This window comes from Schistocerca cancellata, chromosome 11, assembly GCF_023864275.1.
Source record: "Schistocerca cancellata isolate TAMUIC-IGC-003103 chromosome 11, iqSchCanc2.1, whole genome shotgun sequence".
Lineage (NCBI taxonomy): Eukaryota > Metazoa > Arthropoda > Insecta > Orthoptera > Acrididae > Schistocerca > Schistocerca cancellata.
The window spans coordinates 40371645-40391042 of NC_064636.1; the positions used below are offsets into that span (position 1 = coordinate 40371645).

Consider the following 19398-nt stretch of genomic DNA (forward strand, 5'->3'; position numbering starts at 1 on the left):
TTCACACATCCCTCCATTACCAAACTGACAATTCCTTGACATCCCAGGACAACATATTTCTATTTATGAGGAAAGCTTTTCTTGGAATTGCTAGTTTGCATTCCATTCCTTTTTTGCTTTGATCATCACTGGTTATTTTGCTGTCCAAACAGAAAAACTCGTCTATCACTTGTGGTGTCATTTACTAATCTAATTAGCTCAGCATCACATAATTTAATCCTACTAAATTCCATTATCCTGGCTTTAATGCTGTGTATGTTCATCTTATAATCTTCTCTCAAGACACTATCAATTTTGTTCAACAGATCTTCAACTGTTCTTTCCCAGCACTGACAGAATTATGGCACAGGATAACCTTTGAACTTTAATTCCTCTTCAAATTTCTCTTTGGTTTCTGTTTACTGACTCATCTGTGCACAGATTGAATAACAAAGGGAATAGGTTACAATCATGTCCTACTCCTCAGTAACGGAAATTTGAATAAAATTTAATTATTACTTTGAAAAAATAATGTTACATAATCAGTTTTTTGTCCGTTTGTAGGTACACGCCTGCAGTCCTGATACACGTTGAAATCCTCATGCCGCAGAACCGTAGCACACTGCTGGAAGAGCCAAAACTGAATGATGCAACCCACTTATAAAGTTGAGATGGGTGGCGTCATTTTGTTTCAGCTATTCTAACAGTGTGCTTCCGTATTGTGGCACGAGGCTTTCAATGTGTACCAGGACTGTAGACATGTAGCTGTAAACAAACAACAAATTAATTATATAACTTTATTTTTTAAGGTGATATTAAAAATTTTATGGTGATCCCTTCGTACTGCTTCCCTTTCACGTTTTTCGATTCCCATAACTAGGTCCAGGTTTCTGTATAAGCCATAAATAACTCTCACCAGCAATTTCCTAATTTCTAAATGTTTATTCCAATCAACATTGTCAAAAGCCTTTTCTAAACCTACACCTTCGTGTTGCCTTTGGTCAGCCTGTCTTCTTGAGATAAGTCTAAGCATTGCCTTGCATGTTCTTACATTTTTCTGGGACCCAAACTGATCATCCCCAAGATCGATTTCTATCAGTTTTTCCATTTTTATAGACTTAGAAAGAAATGCGAGTAATATCACAGACCCTAAGATAAACTGACGAAGAGTTACTACGATGAATAGCTGTGGATAAACATGTGAGGTGAAAGAGTACATTCCTGCAACATAACGTGTTTCAAATCAACTTTCTAAACACGTAGAGCATAAGGAAAAAGTGTCGAGTACCAGGAACAAGCAGACAGACAGATGTAGCCTCAACCACGACACCCCGAGACACAAGAAACTGTTCTCCCACCGTTTCGGTGACGGTTCGGGCACAGCAATCGCATGAGGAGCAGGCTGAGAGAGAGTACCTGAGGCCACGAATCGCTTCCTTGTGCGCCTGGAACATTTTCACATTGTTCATGTTGCTCTGCCAGTACTTGACGTAGCCTGCGTGGTCCCCAGTCACCATCCACACGTCATTGTGCGACCACACCATCGTCCGCACTGGGCTGTCGTGAGCCTGCAAAGAGTACGGTACATTCTTCGACATGTGACAAGAAAAAGAGATTAGTGCTAAATAATCTGTTGCTAGTGTGTGCACTCACATACACACAACTTAAAACATTTTTGAAATTTCGTTTTTGGAATGGGTAGATGGAGTCAGCTCCAACAAATACTACTAACTATGTATTTCATACAACACTCATTCTCAATGCCAAACTTGGTTTTGTCTCTCATCGCAAACAAAATGTTATTTGACTGAGCAGATCCAAATCAAACTAGTGTGATATTTGATTTTGGGCTATGTATTAAGTGGGACAGAAAAACACAAAGAATAACCGTACTTCCGAAGTGGCAATGTAGTGCCACTACGTGGCAACAGACAGACAGTGCAGGGCGTATAAAGACATGGTTGGCATTTTTGTTACATCAGAAAATATTCCCATTTTGAAATTACAAATTTTACTGAACCTATTTTTGTTGTATGTCTGAACAACTTTTACTCGTTCTTGTGGCTGCAAATGAAATTTTTTGATTTGCACATCACTTGTTTGTCGTTATTCCAAATCTGACAAGGATTGATAGTTCTATCAATTTTTCTGTAAGATGTAAGCTCTAACCATCCCTGCTGGAAATTCCTTTGTTATCCTTCTCCATTGCCATTCTGTCACTGTGCAATAATATCAGATATATGAGAAATATCAACAAAAACACATTTCCTATTATTATCATTGGAATGTAAGATCAATACTTCAATAGCAGTGATAGATTGTGTCTCATACTAAATGGTTTTTATAATATATTCACTATTACCATGAAGGATGAGACTATGGGAAAGTCAGAAAGAAAGAAATTCTGAATATTTAAATATAAATATGCACTTATAGTTTTCATAAAATTAAAAAATACCATGATGAATTTATTGCTATTACTTTCTTTCGAGTACATACCACAATACTATTTTTTTTAATGACAACATCGTTCACTTTCAGCTTTAATAGCTATTTGTTAATAATCTATACATATTATGTCCCATGCTGTGTTTTTCTGTCTGTATATGAAGGTTAATTTACAGAACTACTGTAGGGATTTTGATATAGTTGTCACTAAAAGATAGACTGATTCAAATGGAAGGTTAGAGTCCAGGATATCCTTCATTGAAGTTCCAGTTTCAAAAGGCTGTAAAAAGAGAACCACAGTTCAGAATGACATTAAATTTGAACAGCTTATTATTGATGCAGGTGCCATCATCATGGGGAGGGGGAAATAATAATAATAAATAAACAAATTGGATCAATGGATGGTACTGTAAGCATCAGAATATGGAATATGCACACAAACAATGCGTGGTGCACGGTTGTTCCTCAATTTGTGTCCGAGATGTCCACCATTACTGTCTCCATAAAAGACCGTACACCGCTGGTAAAACTCTTTTACAAGAACAGTAACTGTGCACCAGCAGCCCTGCAGGAGTTCCAGACACTCAACGGTATGAAGAAAGGCATTGGTCCATTGTCTGCTAATGATCTGGAGAAAAAATTATAAAATTTGAAAAGATGGGTTCTTTTTTTAAGTGAATGTGGGAAAGGGAGGGAAGCAGTTGATCCGATGCCTGTCGGAGATGTGACTACAGCATTGCAGGAGTGCTTGAGTAGTCATGTGCAAACATGCAGTGCACACGTCCCACATTGCTATTCATATAAAATCACGCACGTTCACGACTTGCTACCTGCTGACCTGCTAGCAAGACAAATGTGCTCCTTGGAATTTCCTGCTTGCATGGAAGCGGACAATGAAGGGATGGAACATTCTGTGGAAAGATGAAGCCCATTTCTATCTCCAGGGACATGTTATTATGCAGAATTGCAAAATATTGGCAATGGGAAATCCGCACACACATCAACTAATACCACTTTTCATTCTGCAAGGGTGGAGATGAGTCTTGCGAGTCCTGTTACTTATACTGTCACTGGTAAATGCTATGAGAGTATTTTGTACACCAATGTCATTCCAACTGTTCTGCAACACAGATGTGTGAATAGGGTCATTTTTATGGAAGATGGCACTCCTCCACACATTGCACCACCAGCATAGCGGCTGCTGCAGAGGCATTTTAGAAATGCCAGCATTATCGGCCATTACTTCCCTACACAGCCTGACTGCCCAGATAACCTAATCCTAACCTGTGTGACTTCTGGCTGTGGGTTTATTTGAAAGATATGTTCAGTGCTCCAATTACATACATAGCTGAACAGAAGGCAAGGAATGCATCACACATGCTGAATGTGACCCCTGATCTGTTGTGGAACATGCTGTTTCTCGTTTTCAGCTTATGGTAGAAAAATGAGGACAGCATATTGAACATGTCTTACGTCAGTCTTACAACAATTAGAAACTGATGTATTTTTACTTTTTGTGCGATTTTTGGCTCCAGGACAATTAAAAAATGATGTTATTTTGCTTTTTATGTGGTTTTCTGGCCCCACAATTTTAGGCCTCAGGGCAATTAAAAAAAGATTTTTGCCATCTTATGTGGTACGGCCTTGCAATGGTGGACGAGCTTATATGACACACAGTGCCACAACTGTTGAGTACTGAACTTGTGCAGTCATGCACGCTAAACAGTATGGATTGTGTAATGTGCAACTCAAACCATAGCTGATGTAGTGTGATTAATATTTCATTTGCAGCTGACCCCATTTACGTTAAGATGCTTACAGTGGCATCAATTGGAAAACTCTTCCCTGCCCCACCCCACCCCCCCCCCCCCCCCCCCCTGCGGTGATTATATGCTGCTCAAATTTGATGTCATTCTGAGCAGTGCTCTTCTTTCTACATCATTTTGAAACTGGAACTGGAGGACAATCTGCACATAATTGCCATACGCCACTTAAGTCCTTTGGCCATAGACATTTGGTGCTACTTGTGTGAAGGCAGAGTGGGTCACTATCAACAAAAATAAATAAATAATTACAGAAGAAGGTGGACAATGAAGCCATTTAAAAAATTCACAGGTACATGATAAATTCTGACACGCACACAGCATTCTGTCACACACATTCGTGCAATGGAAACCTAATCTGGAACGAGAGTCCATAGACAGTAATGAAGGCTCCTGGGTCAGTGAGTGCATTGCAGTTAGTTGCCACCAAGCAACAAATGTCACAACAATTCATTGCCTTCTTCGACTAGTCTTTTAAGAGGCCACAAATGATTGTTTCCAAAGCACAGTCTAAGAAAGATTTGTAACAAAATGACAAAGATATTTATTTTTGTCAACAAATAGTTCTACTAACCATAGAGTTTTTCAGAATTCTCTGAGACTTCTCTGACTATTCTAGTAGATTTGACCTCCCTGTGAATATCCAATTTTTTAGGTTTTCCACACAAGTCAGCACCCCGTCTGAGTACTGTGTCTACATAGGTTATTCTTAGTCACTAGATCAGTTGATAAGAACAGATATCTAAATATCAGTTATAACTTATTCACTATAATTCCCTTGCCCTACTTATCTGCACTTTGCTGCCCCTGTAAGCATATACTGTTAAACAGAACACTGCTCTAAACTAAATTGCGGCCATTCTATGAATTGGTGCATAAAAACAACATTAAAAAACATTGTGTTTGCAATGAGAAACAAATCAACATTCCAGAATGAATTTTCACTCTGTAGTGGAGTGTGCACTGATTTGAAACTTGTGGCAGATTAAAAGTATGCCAGAATGGGACTCGAACCTGGCTATCACCTTTTGTGGGCAAAAACTGCCGACTGAGGGGCAGGTCATAAGTCATGGTCGGATAGCTCAGTTGGTAAAGCTCTTGCCCGTGAACAGTGAAGGTCTCAGGTTCGAGTCCTATTCCTGCATGCAGTTTCAGTCTGCCACAAGTTTCAAATCACCATTGCCCACCTGCTGCATGTCATATGCAACAATCATGATGATGATGATGATGATGATGATGATGATGATGATGACGATTGCTTTGTGGGGTGCTCAACTGCGCAGTCATCAGTACCTGTACAAAGTCCCAACTTTTACACAGTCGAATTTCTTGACACAGTTCAGTCTAGCCACTGTCACAAATAATGATGATGATGAAATAATGAGGACAACACAAACATCCAGTCCCTGGGCAGAGAAAATCCCTAACTCAACCAGGAATCGAACCCGGGTCCCTGTGATCCAGAGGCAGCAACGCTCACCACTAGACCACGAGCTGCGGACATGCAGCAATAATGAGAAGAATTTGTTTGGGCTGACTACCTACATATTGCAAAAATGCCTGCCTAGACACCAGGGACAGTACATCTACTGGTTCTTAGAAGACACTCGCTTTCTGCATCTATACGGTCAAAAAACAGCTACTATGAAGAAAAGCCACCACTCTTCCTCTTGCATTACTCAAGTGCTGTTTATATCTACTAAATCGTACAAATTTGTCTAACTACGCCAGTAAAAAGTGTTGTTTGTCATTTGCTTGTGAAAAGATATGATTTATAGAATGTGACAATCAATTAATCATACAATGCAGATTTGCACAGCTGGTATTTGCGTATTTGCCAATTTTTGTTTTATGGCATTAGGTCATGATCCAAGGCATATTTCTCTGCTCGTGACATCAGAAGATTTAACAACTCAGATAGCAGTTACAGTCTCAATATTTATATACATCCATGCAACAGTTAGTTCGTGATGTCATCGAACCACTGCCTAATATCGCAAACTCATGCTGCCATGTGTTGGGGAGCTTGTAGTGAGGAAGAAATTCAGAAGTACAAAAACAACATTGACAGAAAAGGAGGATTTAAATTAAACAATTTGTGGACCTTAGTGATAAATAAAGCAAAGAGTGCAAAACTCTTCCGCAGTACAAGATCCACAAAACTTCTCGGCGCAACTTCGAGTTTGAGGCGGCAGTCTGATAAAGTGTGGTGTGGATATGTATAAATAGTTTGGCTTGTTGAGGTTTTTTTGATGTTGTACCTGTTTTATGAGTTGTTAGAGCCTCTTATAATGTCTCCAAAATTGGAAAATGAAACATGAGGCAGATAAATATGCCTTGGACTACAACCTAATACCCATAAAACACATATAAAAAAATATGACAATCTATCATTTAGCCTGTCGATCCTTCCAAGGTGGACACAACTGGATAGGCAATGTGATTTGCATATTCTCCATGGTCTTCATCTGACTTGTCACTGTTATTCTTAAAAACTTTCTTTGCATATGAAATGTCTATTATCATTCCATAACTGCAATACAAAGTTTGATACGTCAAGCATCTCGGCTTTACCTTTGCACAACACTAAATCTTTCTCAGCCTCCTTCAACATTTCAGCCATAAAAGTTGAAAACAAACTGTCCAGTAAGCTTCTTATTATGCAAAACCGCTCTGCACTCCAGAGTAGATTAAAGGTTTACCTATTATTACTGATGCTTGCCCAAAGCAGTTTTAAATGCCCAAAATCTGGGCATTTATAAAAAAAAAGTACTTTTTGAAGTTTTTACTTTTAGAATGTATAATTTACCAGTTACAGGACTGGAGTAGGTGGTGGTGTGAGGATGCATGGGACAGGTTTTACACCGGGGGCGGTTACAAGGGTAGGAGCCAGAGGGTAGGGAAGGTGGTTTGGGGATTTCATAGGGATGAACCAAGAAGTTACGAAGGTTCATCCCTATGAAATCCCCAAACCACCTTCCCTACCCTCTGGCTCCTACCCTTGTAACCAACCCCAATGTAAAACATGTCTCATGCAGCCTCCCACCACCTACTCCAGTCCTGTAACCCGGAAGGTGTACACGATCAAAGGCAGAGCCACGTGTGAAACCACCCACGTGATTTACCAACTGACCTGCCTACACTGTGAAGCTTTCTATGTGGAAATGACCAGCAACAAATTGTCCATTCGCATGAATGGACAAAGGCAGACAGTGTTTGTTGGTAATGAGGATCACCCTGTGGCTAAACATGTCTCGGTGCACGGCCAGCACATCTTGGCACAGTGTTACACCGTCCAGGTTATCTGGGTACTTGCCACTAACACCAACCTATCAGAACTCCGGAGATGGGAACTTGCCCTTCAATATATCCTCTCTTCCCGTTACCCACCAGGCTTCAAGCTCCGCTAATTTCAAATTGCCGCCGCTCATACCTCACCTGTCATTCAACAACATCTTTGCCTCTGTACTTCCGCCCCGACTGACATCTCTGCCCAAACCCTCTGCCTTTACATATGTCTGCTTGTGTCTGTATATGTGCAGATGGATATGTGTGTGTGTGTGTGTGTGTGTGTGTGTGTGTGTGTGTGTGTGTGTGTGTGTGTGTGCGCGCGCGCGCGCACTTACCTGTCCCTTTTCCCCCCAAGGTAAGTCTTTCCGCTCCCGGGATTGGAATGAATCCTTACCCTCTCCCTTAAAACCCCCATCCTTTCGTCTGTCCCTCTCTTTCCCTCTTTCCCGATGAAGCAACCGTTGGTTGCAAAAGCTTGAATTTTGTGTGTGTGGTTCTGTGTCTATCAACATGCTAACACTTTCGTTTGGTAATATTAATAAAAGATGCTGTGAATTATCAAACGATAAAGTGCTGGTAGATAGACACAATAAAAAACATACAAACACACACACAAATTTCAAGCTTTCGCAACCCATGGTTGCTTCATTAGGAAAGAGGGAAGGAGAAGGAACCCACATCCTTTCATCTTTCGTCATTCCCTTGAAATTTGTGTGTATGTTTGTGTGTTTTTTATTGTGTCTATGTACCATCGCTTTCTCGTTTGGTAAGTCACAGCACTTTTTTTTAAATATATTTTTCCCATGTGGAATGTTTCTTTCTTGCTGTACCAAAGGTGAGTGCCCGCTGCTCTCTCTCTCTCTCTCTCTCTCTCTCTCTCTCTCTCTCTCTCTCTCTCACACACACACACACACACACACACACACACACACACACACACACACACACACACACACGGACACCACGTTAAACAGCTGCGTAGTGATAATCTAGTATTAAAAAAAGCCATTCTCATTAAGTCATCGCTTTGTATGTAACACACTTTATAATCTGTGCCAAATCTCAGAATATTATTGAAGATTATATTCAAATATAAAATATCAGCCCATTTTTTTTATAAGTGCTGCTTATCAATTAATCTTTAAAATGCATAAATGCCGGGGTATTTATGAATTTTGGGCATTTGCCCACCCATTTATCCTGAGCATCTGTCCAAACTTATAAATTCCCAGGCATTTTAGACCACTACCTTTTATTATTGGTCCATCCTCCTTCTCAGCCTGTGTCCGCTGTTTCCTTCTGCCAACCAGTATTTGTGTCACACTGTACACAATAACCACACCTCCTTCATCAATATAATATGCTAACTTTATTATAGCTCAATCATCTGCTGACCAGCCAACATCTCCACATTTGATCTTATTTGTGCTGCTGCCATACATTTCTTCTTCCTCAGATATTTCTGCTTATGCAGGTCATTCATGAAGCTTCTTCCATTCTTCTCTTTTTCCTCACAGTCTACCATTCAGCATTCCTCCCATTCTAGCCCTCTCAGATTCACATCATCCTTCACCTGGCCTCTCCATCTTGTTTTGAGGTCTTCTCCAGGTTCCATCCATTCCAGGGTTCTTCTTGGTAGTCTTTCTTTTCCCTTTTGGTTAAAGCAACTAAACCATTTCACCCTATTCCTCTCCACACTTCCTTTTAGTGGATCGATCTGAGGTGCATTTAGTGTCATTTCAGTTTTTATACCGTCCTTTCTCATCTCACACAGGAACCATTGTAGAAAGAACACCTTCGTCACTTGTATTCAATTCAGATATTTGTTTGTCCAGTTCCAACATTCTGATCCATGCGTCAAAATTAGTAGATGATTTGTATATCAAGATCTATGCTTTGGCAGGTGTTTTGCAATTCCTAATTGTGCCTGATACAAAATAACAAAATTTCTGGGCCGTTTTCTATCCTTTCTAAAATTTGTTCTGTGTTGCTTCCTCTCTTGGTTAAATTATTTTCTTTATATTTGAAAGCACCTACTTCTTTAATAATTTTTCCATTACAACTTACAACATTAATTTTTTTTATTTCCCCTGCTAGTTTTCATTACCTCACTTTTCGATACATTTACTTTAATGCTTGTTTTCTCAACTACCCTCAGCCAGGTATTTAACAGTTCTTCCAGTTTCTGCTCCCTGTCTCCACATATCATCATATCATACACATACACTAAGATTTCCTTATCGTCTGGTGTTGATCTGTGGCAAACTTTCCTTATGATGTTATCTGTAGCTATATTGAAGAATGTTGGTGAGAGCATACTTCCTTATCAAATCCCTCAGCTTGCTCTAAACTATTTGGATTGTTTGCCATCTATTGTAACACGATTCAGGCAGCTGTTAACATTGTTTCTGGTTCTGAACTGCATTCATTTTGACAGTTCCAGTCTATTCAGAACTTGCAGCAATTTTTCCCTTCTAACAGTCTTTTGTAGTTCTATGAAAAATCTCTTAAATGTTTGCAATAAGAACATACAAAAGTAATTGCTTAACACGCTATTATAAAGACTGACATTTTTTAAGTATCTTATATTCATTTGTGTAACTATTATCATCATTTCTTCCCTCTCCCCCACTTTGACCAACTAGGGACAGAAACTTCAATTCCTTAATCTGCTCTTTCCTGTTCCTCCAATATTCTTTCAATTGTCAACATTCTTTCTGCAGGGCACTTTCTATCTGTCATATTACTGCTTCTGCCTTGGAATCAACCTAAATATAACACCTTCATTCTGAAAATCTCTCTTTCTGCTGCTGCTTCTGCTTTTAATGTTGCTTCTTTCTTAATATTTTTTAACTTCTTGGCTCCAGTGTCTTATTAACCAGTAAACACCCCCCCCCCCCCATTCTTTAAACAATCGAACTCCCAAGTGTAAAACAGCTTTGAAAGTCATTAGTTTACAAATGAGCTAAATATTTGCCTTTAAGCATGCAAGGCAGATAAAGTTTAGGTAAGTTTTGAAATTATGATTAAAGTTTGTTGGAAGTTGCTAAGTGCTCTCTTTATGAATCACTGGATAAATATAAACTGGACAATTTGCACTCCATTTTAAGCAAAAGCTAGTTTTTCACACATCTCAGTGTTTATGATGCCATTTCTCTGGAACTGTGTGTCATACAATGATATAATTTTGCTGGTGCACTCAGTGGTATACATGGGTACTGCCTGCAAAATGTGTTGTGAACAGAATTAGTACTAAAAGCAATAAATTAAAATGTCGCACCTCTTGCTGACTGAATGAAATGCAAAGATGTTGTAAGCAATCAAGTTTTTTTTTCCTTTCACTATTTTCTTGGGCATGTCAGTAAGAACAAGTTTCATGAAGGTTTGAAATTATGTGTAAACTTTGTAACAATACTTTAAATTCGATCAATAATTGCGCGAAACACTGAAAATCAAATTTTTGTTGCCCCTACGCTGTAATTGGTACCATGCAGGGAGAACACACCAGGCAAGTGGGAATGTTCCATCTGTAGTGTTGTTTTAGCCCCATTTTCAAGAGGGCAGTGACTGGAGCACCAAATGCACATCTTCTGGAAGACAAAATGGGTTCATCTGTAGAACTGCAGATATGCCTTGCCTGTGATACCTTTTGGAAGGATGACTGGTCACCAATAATCCCTGCCCACACACTGAAGCTGAACCGCCAATGATGATTTACTGCCACCATTCCGTGGGGATTTTCTGCGAACCACATGTTAGTGTTGTGAAGATTAATGGTTCTGCCCCTAGTAAAGATAGCCTGATTTGTGAATAGCATAGATAACAGAAATCTCAGCACAGTAGAGGCTGTGTGGTGAACCAGCAACAAAACTGTAGCCATGGAGACAAGTTTGTAGCTAATAAAGATTGCATGTGTCGTAAGTAATACGGATAGTGGCAGTTGTGGTGGAGAATGTCCCACACAGTCATTTGGCTTAACCCATGCTGGTGGCCACCTGCCGTGTGCTGATAGTAGACTGTCACAGATCTTTTATCTCCACGTTGAAGAGGATATTCCTCCCTTGGAAAACATTTCTGACCATGTGGCCATATAACTGTTTTTGCTCGTTATCCTCTTAGGGATTGTTTCCTGCATTCTTCACCACTTCGAAAAATCACCCAGTATGAATGTCCAAAGAATATGCCTTCTTTTACTTATTGTTTCACAAAGTGGGGAAAAGATAGATCGCTACTTACCATAAAGATGGCACGTTAATTCACAAGGAGGTGGAACTGAAAGACACTGACTTACACATTAGCTTTTGGCCATAATTTTTGTCAGAAAAAGAAACACATCCACATTCATTTACACAAGCAAGCACATCTCACGCACAGGACTGACATGTCCGGCAGCTCTGGTCCAAGTTTCCGGAGATAGTGGTCACGTGTTAATGACGTGTGCTCGCTTATGTGAATGGATGTGGTTGCTTTTTCTTTTTTTGATGGAGGCTGTGGCCAAAAGCTAATGTGTAAGTATCTTCCAGCTGTGCCTGTCTCTGACAATGTTTCGTCTTTACAGTAGGTAGCAATCCATCTTTTTCTTACACTGTTGATATTTGAACCTGCAGTTTTCACTGTTTGTTTTTTCCGTATGGTCTGTTATTTTTTGATACATTTCACCAGCAATAGTGCTTCTTAATTTTCAGGGCTCTGTACTTCTTATTTGACCTAAAATTTTCCTTATGATACTTCTCTCCAATATTTTTAGTTTGTTTACATTACAATTCAGTGTTGGGCATTTGTTTGGACTGGGTCATTCTGGTTTCATTATTGTATTGTAATTTCTTGATGTCCAATTTTTACTGTAACTACTTTTTGTTATCCCATGCGTCCTTCTCATCTTGTGAATGATTTCATTTTCTTCTAATGCATTTTACTGACTTCTCTCTTGTACATATTATTTGCCCTTTTCCATTTGACCAATGTTTGTCTAAAATACTGGCGAATCTTTCTTGTGTCTGTGATAAATTTGGCTAGAACTGCAGAAATTTTATCCTGGTCTATTGGCTATCTGTTCCAAAACACTGCCACGTATTTCTGCATCTGCTATATGTTCAGACAACACAGCAAAATCGCTAACAAATCCCAGGCAATAAAGTATTTGTTTCTTACCAATTTCACTGGTGATATTTAATCTTGTAATTTTTCATTCCAAATTCATACTGTTTTTCCCCCTCTAACAAACAGTTAAAGATAACTAGAGATTAAATTGCCATCTAGTCTTACACCTATATTTATTTTAAAGAGTTTACAAATTCCCTCCATGAACTTTTTTACATTTCAGACAGCTTCTGTAATCATCATCATCATCATCATCATCATCATCATCATCATCACTACCACATCACCGTCGTCATCATTATTTTACTGTTCAAGTATTATGCACATCATGAAAGAGGTATGGTTAAATGTAGAAGTGGGCTTGATCAGTTTAATCTTGTTATGCGAAATAAACACATAAATACATAACGAATAATGCAGATGAAGAAATGGGAAATACTCACAGCACATTGTCAATCTCAATTCAAACCAGCAGAGTCCTGAAGCGAGCGCACAGCGAAGCAGTGAGGATATTGTTAACCAACCCACCTGCAATATTGTCTCAAAGTTGAACGTGAGTCCATTCCACAATGTGAACTCTCCACTGGACGCTCCTGTGACCAGTCTGCGCCCCTCCGGTGTCCACGCCATGCAGAATATGGGACACCTGGAAAACAGCACACACTGAACTATAACAGACCAAAGTACCGAGCCACTGAGTAATTTCTTGACATTTGCATTGTTAATGTTACTGGAGAACAAACTTCACAGCAAATTAAGCTGTTACTAAAACAGAGATACAAGTCCAGCATGACCAAATTGCACAGAGACCATGCTTTTATTGAAACAAAATGCTTATTGTAGGAAGGAGGGTGACTGACAAAATCGCTCTCTATCCTCCAGGTATATATCAAAAAAGATAATCATTCTGATTTTTTATACCATTTAAACTTTATTTCTAACAATTTTCATTATAACTATAATTAACAAAGAAGCAGATGGCTCAGTTACTTATATCATTTTTGTTTTCTTCTCCTTAGTTTTCCTTTTTCCCCTGAATTTTGCACCAACCTACACAAAGAATCATTGTGCCTTCTTAGTAATGACACATCATTTAACAACCACATGATGATTATAAGTTTTCACTTACTGATACCACAAAATTCATTCTCTAACCCAGTGGTTCTCAGCCTTTTTCAACTCAGTGCCCCCACTTGCTGCCGTGGAAGGGTTTTCAGTGTGGTTGAGAACGACAGCTTTAATCAATGTCTACTATTCAAAAAGTTTATTTGCTTGCACATTAAAAACAAAACAAAAAAAAAAAAAAAAAAAAGAAATAATTGTTTTCCCTAGCCGATAAGAAAACCAAATGATTTACTTTTATAGTGTCTTATACTCCTAGTATTTTTAAGCTTTTATTGTGTTAAATAAAACAGCCATTCTTAATATTTTAAAACCATATCACTCCGCTAATGTGATTTTTTCCCACAATGTCATCATTTGGTGACTACTGCAATTCCTGAGCAACAATGAACAATTGCTTAAAAAATGGGGTTTGAACTATAAATAATTATAAAACTTAGAACATAGAACAACAAGAGATTGTCCTTCCACCTGAAAATTTGTATGCTACATGGCTTCCATGCACAACACAAATTTACAGAGTTCTAAAGTAACTGTAAAATAAATAGCAAGCACACATATTACAGAATTATATGATAAAAGAGTAGTTGTGGGACAACATATTTTTAAGGCAAGACACAAAGGAATGAGAAATCCATCCATACTTACCTACAATTAACCATCATCAATTGTGTATGCTTGCAACTGTAAACACGACTGTGCAAGTATGTTCTACCACCACTTCTGCATCATTTTATAGCACCACAGTTATGTTCATCTCCAAGGATAGAGGGAGGAAAGTATGGCACTTAGAAAATCTGATTCTCTTGCAAGTTCAAAAATAGGGATTGAAATCGTATCAAGCAACTTGTCTTCCAAGTACGTTAACTTCTGTAATATAATAATAAAACAGAAATTACCTAAAACCTTTTCCAATTACAACAACTTTGTGATCGATGTTTCAGGGGGGCAGAGCAGTACGGGTCAGCCAATCACCACACACTCATTCTTAAGTGCTGCAAGAGCAGTTTGTTGTTTCATACGTGCCAGTCAAGCGTGACTAACTGTTTGCTGGCAACACTGCCCCCACCACTGTAATCTGTCAATCACAATGTAATTTTATTCAATGTTGTAAGAGAACAGTGTGAGACGCCCCTACTTGTTCTTGTACCACTCCTGACACCAATAATACTTTTTCCTCCTTGTCTTTGTTAATATTACACATACCATAGCTACAAGAAATACCCAATTTCTTATATAAGTAGGGAATCTCTAAACTTTAGTGTTCACTATGCAGTTTCTCATCATTAATGATAATATTATAGCTAGTTTAAAGCAAATATTTTATGGGCAAAAATACTGGTGATTTACTACATGCGCAAATCAGGTGAGGTGAAATTGTCAATGAGCAAATAGTTTTCTAAAATGGTACAGCTCATCTGAAAGCCCTCATTTTTCTCTTTCCAATAAGTGTGTTATTTCTTCCAAACACTTTATACTCGAAAACTTATTTGTATTCAAAATTTGTGTGTTCCAGAATGTTCAAACCTCAAGATGTACTTATTTCCAAAATCAAATATCATTGTAATGTAGCCATGATCTTTCTGTGTCCAAAACTGCACATTGTCATTACAATTTCTTGTTAATTATTTACATTAGAGAATTTCACTTTATTGAAACTTTTGGTGGGTTTTGGGACTCCATGTGTACCTTATCATCGTCCTCATAAAATCGTTCCTATTTTCTAGTTATACCAACCATAGTTAAACGAAAATATTATGAAAATTGCTACTCACCATATAACAGAGATGTTGAGTTGCAGAGAGGCACAACAAAAAGACTATCACAAAGTAAGCTTCCAGGCAATAAGGCCTTTGTCAAAAATAGATTGCACGCATGCGTGCAAATGTTGCCAGTGAGGAATGCAAATCACAACAGTTAAGCCTGTTACCACAATTTTAATTTCATGTCTACAGGTATTAACTTCATCAACTCGCAATCAAACTGTCATCTTCCAAGGCCACAGGCTGCCCCACAGATCAGTCTGTTGTCACAACCTATATCTTGGAAGGGGGAGGGGATGTACGACACTTAAACATAATTTATTACTATGTAAACGCTCACTGAGCAGACAAATGTCACAAACATGGCTACGAAACATTTACTCACCAATCGGCAGCAGATGAAAACTCATACAAGTACATAAAATTGCGACCTTTGTAAGCCACGATTTACTTCTCCTGTGGGAAAGGAGTAATAGGTCCGAAGAGAACAGACTGGTAAGGTTTATCTGTGCACGAAACATCACAGAAACAGTCATTTATGACATAGGCTCAAGGGAGAATTAATCAAAAATTCGAGACAGTGAAAAGTTGGGTGACTTAAAATACTGTTCCTACATCACCATCACCTGTGAGGAAACACAGCAACTGTCTTAAGAAAAACAACAACGTTGGCCTGGTAGCAATGACATTACCTCATTTTATTGGTAGCAGTCTTGACAAAACGTGTGGTCACCGAGTTAATGGGATTATCTGCATACGCTGGGGGTGGCTGGAGGTCTGGGTAGTACAGCACATCCGGCTGCAGCGACCGTCTGTCTCGGAAATCACGTTGCCACACCCGAGACTGAAAAAACAAAAAAGTGAATAAATTATTAAATGGTCTACTGTAGAAATCGGAACTTATTTCAGGAACCAGAAGCTTCCATATAAAAACTACAGATTATCATTTAACTATCACCATAACAGATTCCTTTGACAACAATGGGTGGGAGTAAAGAAAGATAAGCATTTTACAAACTGTCAGTGATGAGGCCATTAAACAATGAGAACAAATTCAGACTGGTGAAGGAAAATCCATGTTGATTTCAAAGGAATAATTTCAGCATTTGCCTTCAATGGTTTAGAAGGACCATGAAAATCTTAAAATTGGATAATGTGAGAAGATCTTGAACTATCATCATCTCAGGTCAGCAGCAGTAATTTATTCACCTGATGATCATTTTACGAAGACACAGGATCTGTTCCCACAGGTGGTTTGCCATAACCTTCCTGAAGGTACCATCCTAGCATTTGCCAAAAGCGATATTGGAAAACAACAAAAAAACAAAACTAGATCATAGAACTACCACATTTCATGTTTAAAAAGAATAATTTTAACAATAACAATTTTAAATTGCAGTTTCACGAGGCATTTTATAAAATATTGTGGGTGTTACCCCCCCCCCCCCTTTCTTCAGCCCTGACAGTTGCCTCTAAATACATCTAAACAAGCCACCCACAGACTCATTTTTATCTGCTGGTTCTTTAATTATGATTCAGTTTTTCTTCCAAAACAGTTTAGAATCAGTGGGCTAAATCTGGATAAAGTGCCAATGGCAGGTAATGAAAGTGAAGTGTTCAATGATGACATTATGCGCATGGAGCTCATACCTCTCCATCGTTGCATGTCCACATCCTAACCAACACTCATTTTTAATTCCTCTTAAACATCAGAGAAACGAAGTGTTGTTACCACAGCCAGCAGAGATCAAACATGCAGGTTTACACAGTATTAACATTAGATTAATCTTATAGTTATAACAATACTATACTGCAAAATAAAATTTTGATTTTGTGAAATATCAAAATATTCCTTAGCGGACACTAACAGGATGCTGTAAGGGGTGTGTAGTGTGTGTAATAGGATGAGTTATAACTCCTGGTGACTAAGATGGGATCTTTCTCCTTTCATATTTCCTACTCATTATATCTCTCACAATCTTTTAGTTACGTGTCTTCAGTTTTTCACAGAGTTTATATATTTTAGGTTAAATAGAAATATGTTGTACAGATTACTAGTAGATCATACTTTGAAGTCACATTATATACATGTGGCAGTTGAATGCCATACTGTATGTAATTATGATTGTTAAATGTCATTAATGGAATGTATATCACAGTATCTAGATGGATGAGGATACATTCTTGCCACAAATAAACAAATAATGAACTCCTACATCTTATTAAATAAGTGACTGTGCAATGTGTTGATGGATTCATGTATTATTTTGCAGTGTTCCAATTGCATTCAGACATGACTTGCGAGTACAATAATTTTGCTACACCTCAGAGTAAGCCTTACTTCTCTAAATTTATCATTATGGTCAATATTTTAGGTGTGTATGGCAGAAAGTAATATATTTGCCAAGCTGTGTTGGAGAGTACCTGTTGTAGTGTGCAATGAGTTTGTTGTTCTCTCTCTTCCAACAAATTTAGATGGACACTCACATGTCACACATCTCATGACTAAGGAATCCGATGACAAAGCAGCTGTTCCCTGAATTCTCCCTACATTTTCCACTAATCAAATTTGGTGATGGTAGCAGATTCACAATCATCCAGTACAGTATGACCATAGTGATAACTGTGTAATTTTGTGCATTTCTCCTGTTACAATTTTTTTTTAATACTTCAATGATCTTTTTCATAACACAAGTGATGTAACCACTGTGGTTCTCAGCTGGTGAATAAGATACACAAAAGCTGTAACATAATGGAATACTACACGAGTACGTTGAAAGGAAAGGAAACTATAACAACCTTACAAACAAGATGACAAAGATTAGGGTACATAATAACATAATTTTCCTGCTTTCTATTCAGAAATGAACTGATAAAATGAGGGACAAAACAGTCCCAAAGAACAAATTTTATGACTCTTATAGCATTTTGCTCTTCTCAAAAATATTTCGGAAATGGGAACTTGAAGGACTGGAGTGCAGGTGGTCAACAGACTTTTATTCATGAAATATATAGCTGGTTTTTTCCCCATACATTAAGTAAGGTAACCAAGAAGTAAATCCTATGATTATCAATGTGAATAATTAGCATCACTCACAATTTGTTGTCAGAATACTTTAGAGATGTAACCTGCAGTGACTGCTTTGGTGTGTATACCTGGACTCAGTCCACATCCTTGAAGGCTCTGATGGGAGCATGATGTGTAAATGAACAAATGCAGATATATATGTGATAAACGACCAACCACCAGAACAGATGAAACAACAGTAAGAGGATGACTTCATTGGTACTGACTTGTCGGAAATACGGAAGCGTCCGATCCCACCAGTCTGCTTTGACCCATGACGTCACAAACATGGCGGAAACAAAAACAAACACACACACTTTCCACAGGAAGCCTAATGACACTAACAGGACAAGTGCGGGAAATGGGGTGTTTTGGGTGGGGGGCAAACTAAATATAAACAAATTTAGACGCCTTGCGTAGCTACAACGTGTAAGTGAAGACAGCCATGCATGAATACCCACCCACCTCCCCAGGGGTCGTAACCCCTGCAACCCACAGAAGATAAAGATGCTTCAGTAGCTGATTAGTGTTTTTTGTCTTTTTTTAAAAAAAATCTCACGAGATAGAACGAACAGATCAGAAAAGTAAATAAAATAAGATAAAACAGAACTGGAGACAGCCACACTCAAACCAAACTCCGCGCCGTCATGACGTCACACACGACAACACCCTTACGTCACGGGTCAAAGCCGACGCGTGGGATCGGACGCTTCTGTCGACCCGACTTGTCCATGCTACCAACACTTTCCTTATCCTTTATAATTGGGACAAGTATTTCAACATATTATTTATCTAGCTACATACT

General features: G+C 38.5%; 1 protein-coding gene across 2 annotated transcripts in view; it reads right to left on the minus strand.

Annotated features, from left to right (window-relative positions):
• The window catches only part of LOC126108925 (pre-mRNA 3' end processing protein pfs-2), a 175317-nt gene that overhangs the window by 153462 nt on the left and 2457 nt on the right, over positions 1-19398 (minus strand). For both annotated transcript variants that reach the window (XM_049914295.1, XM_049914294.1), the window contains exons 2-4: positions 16219-16370; positions 13170-13287; positions 1396-1547 (exon numbers count right to left, since the gene is read on the minus strand). In XM_049914295.1, the coding sequence (XP_049770252.1) occupies positions 1396-1547; positions 13170-13287; positions 16219-16370 (422 nt within the window). The remainder of the gene's footprint in view (positions 1-1395; positions 1548-13169; positions 13288-16218; positions 16371-19398) is intronic.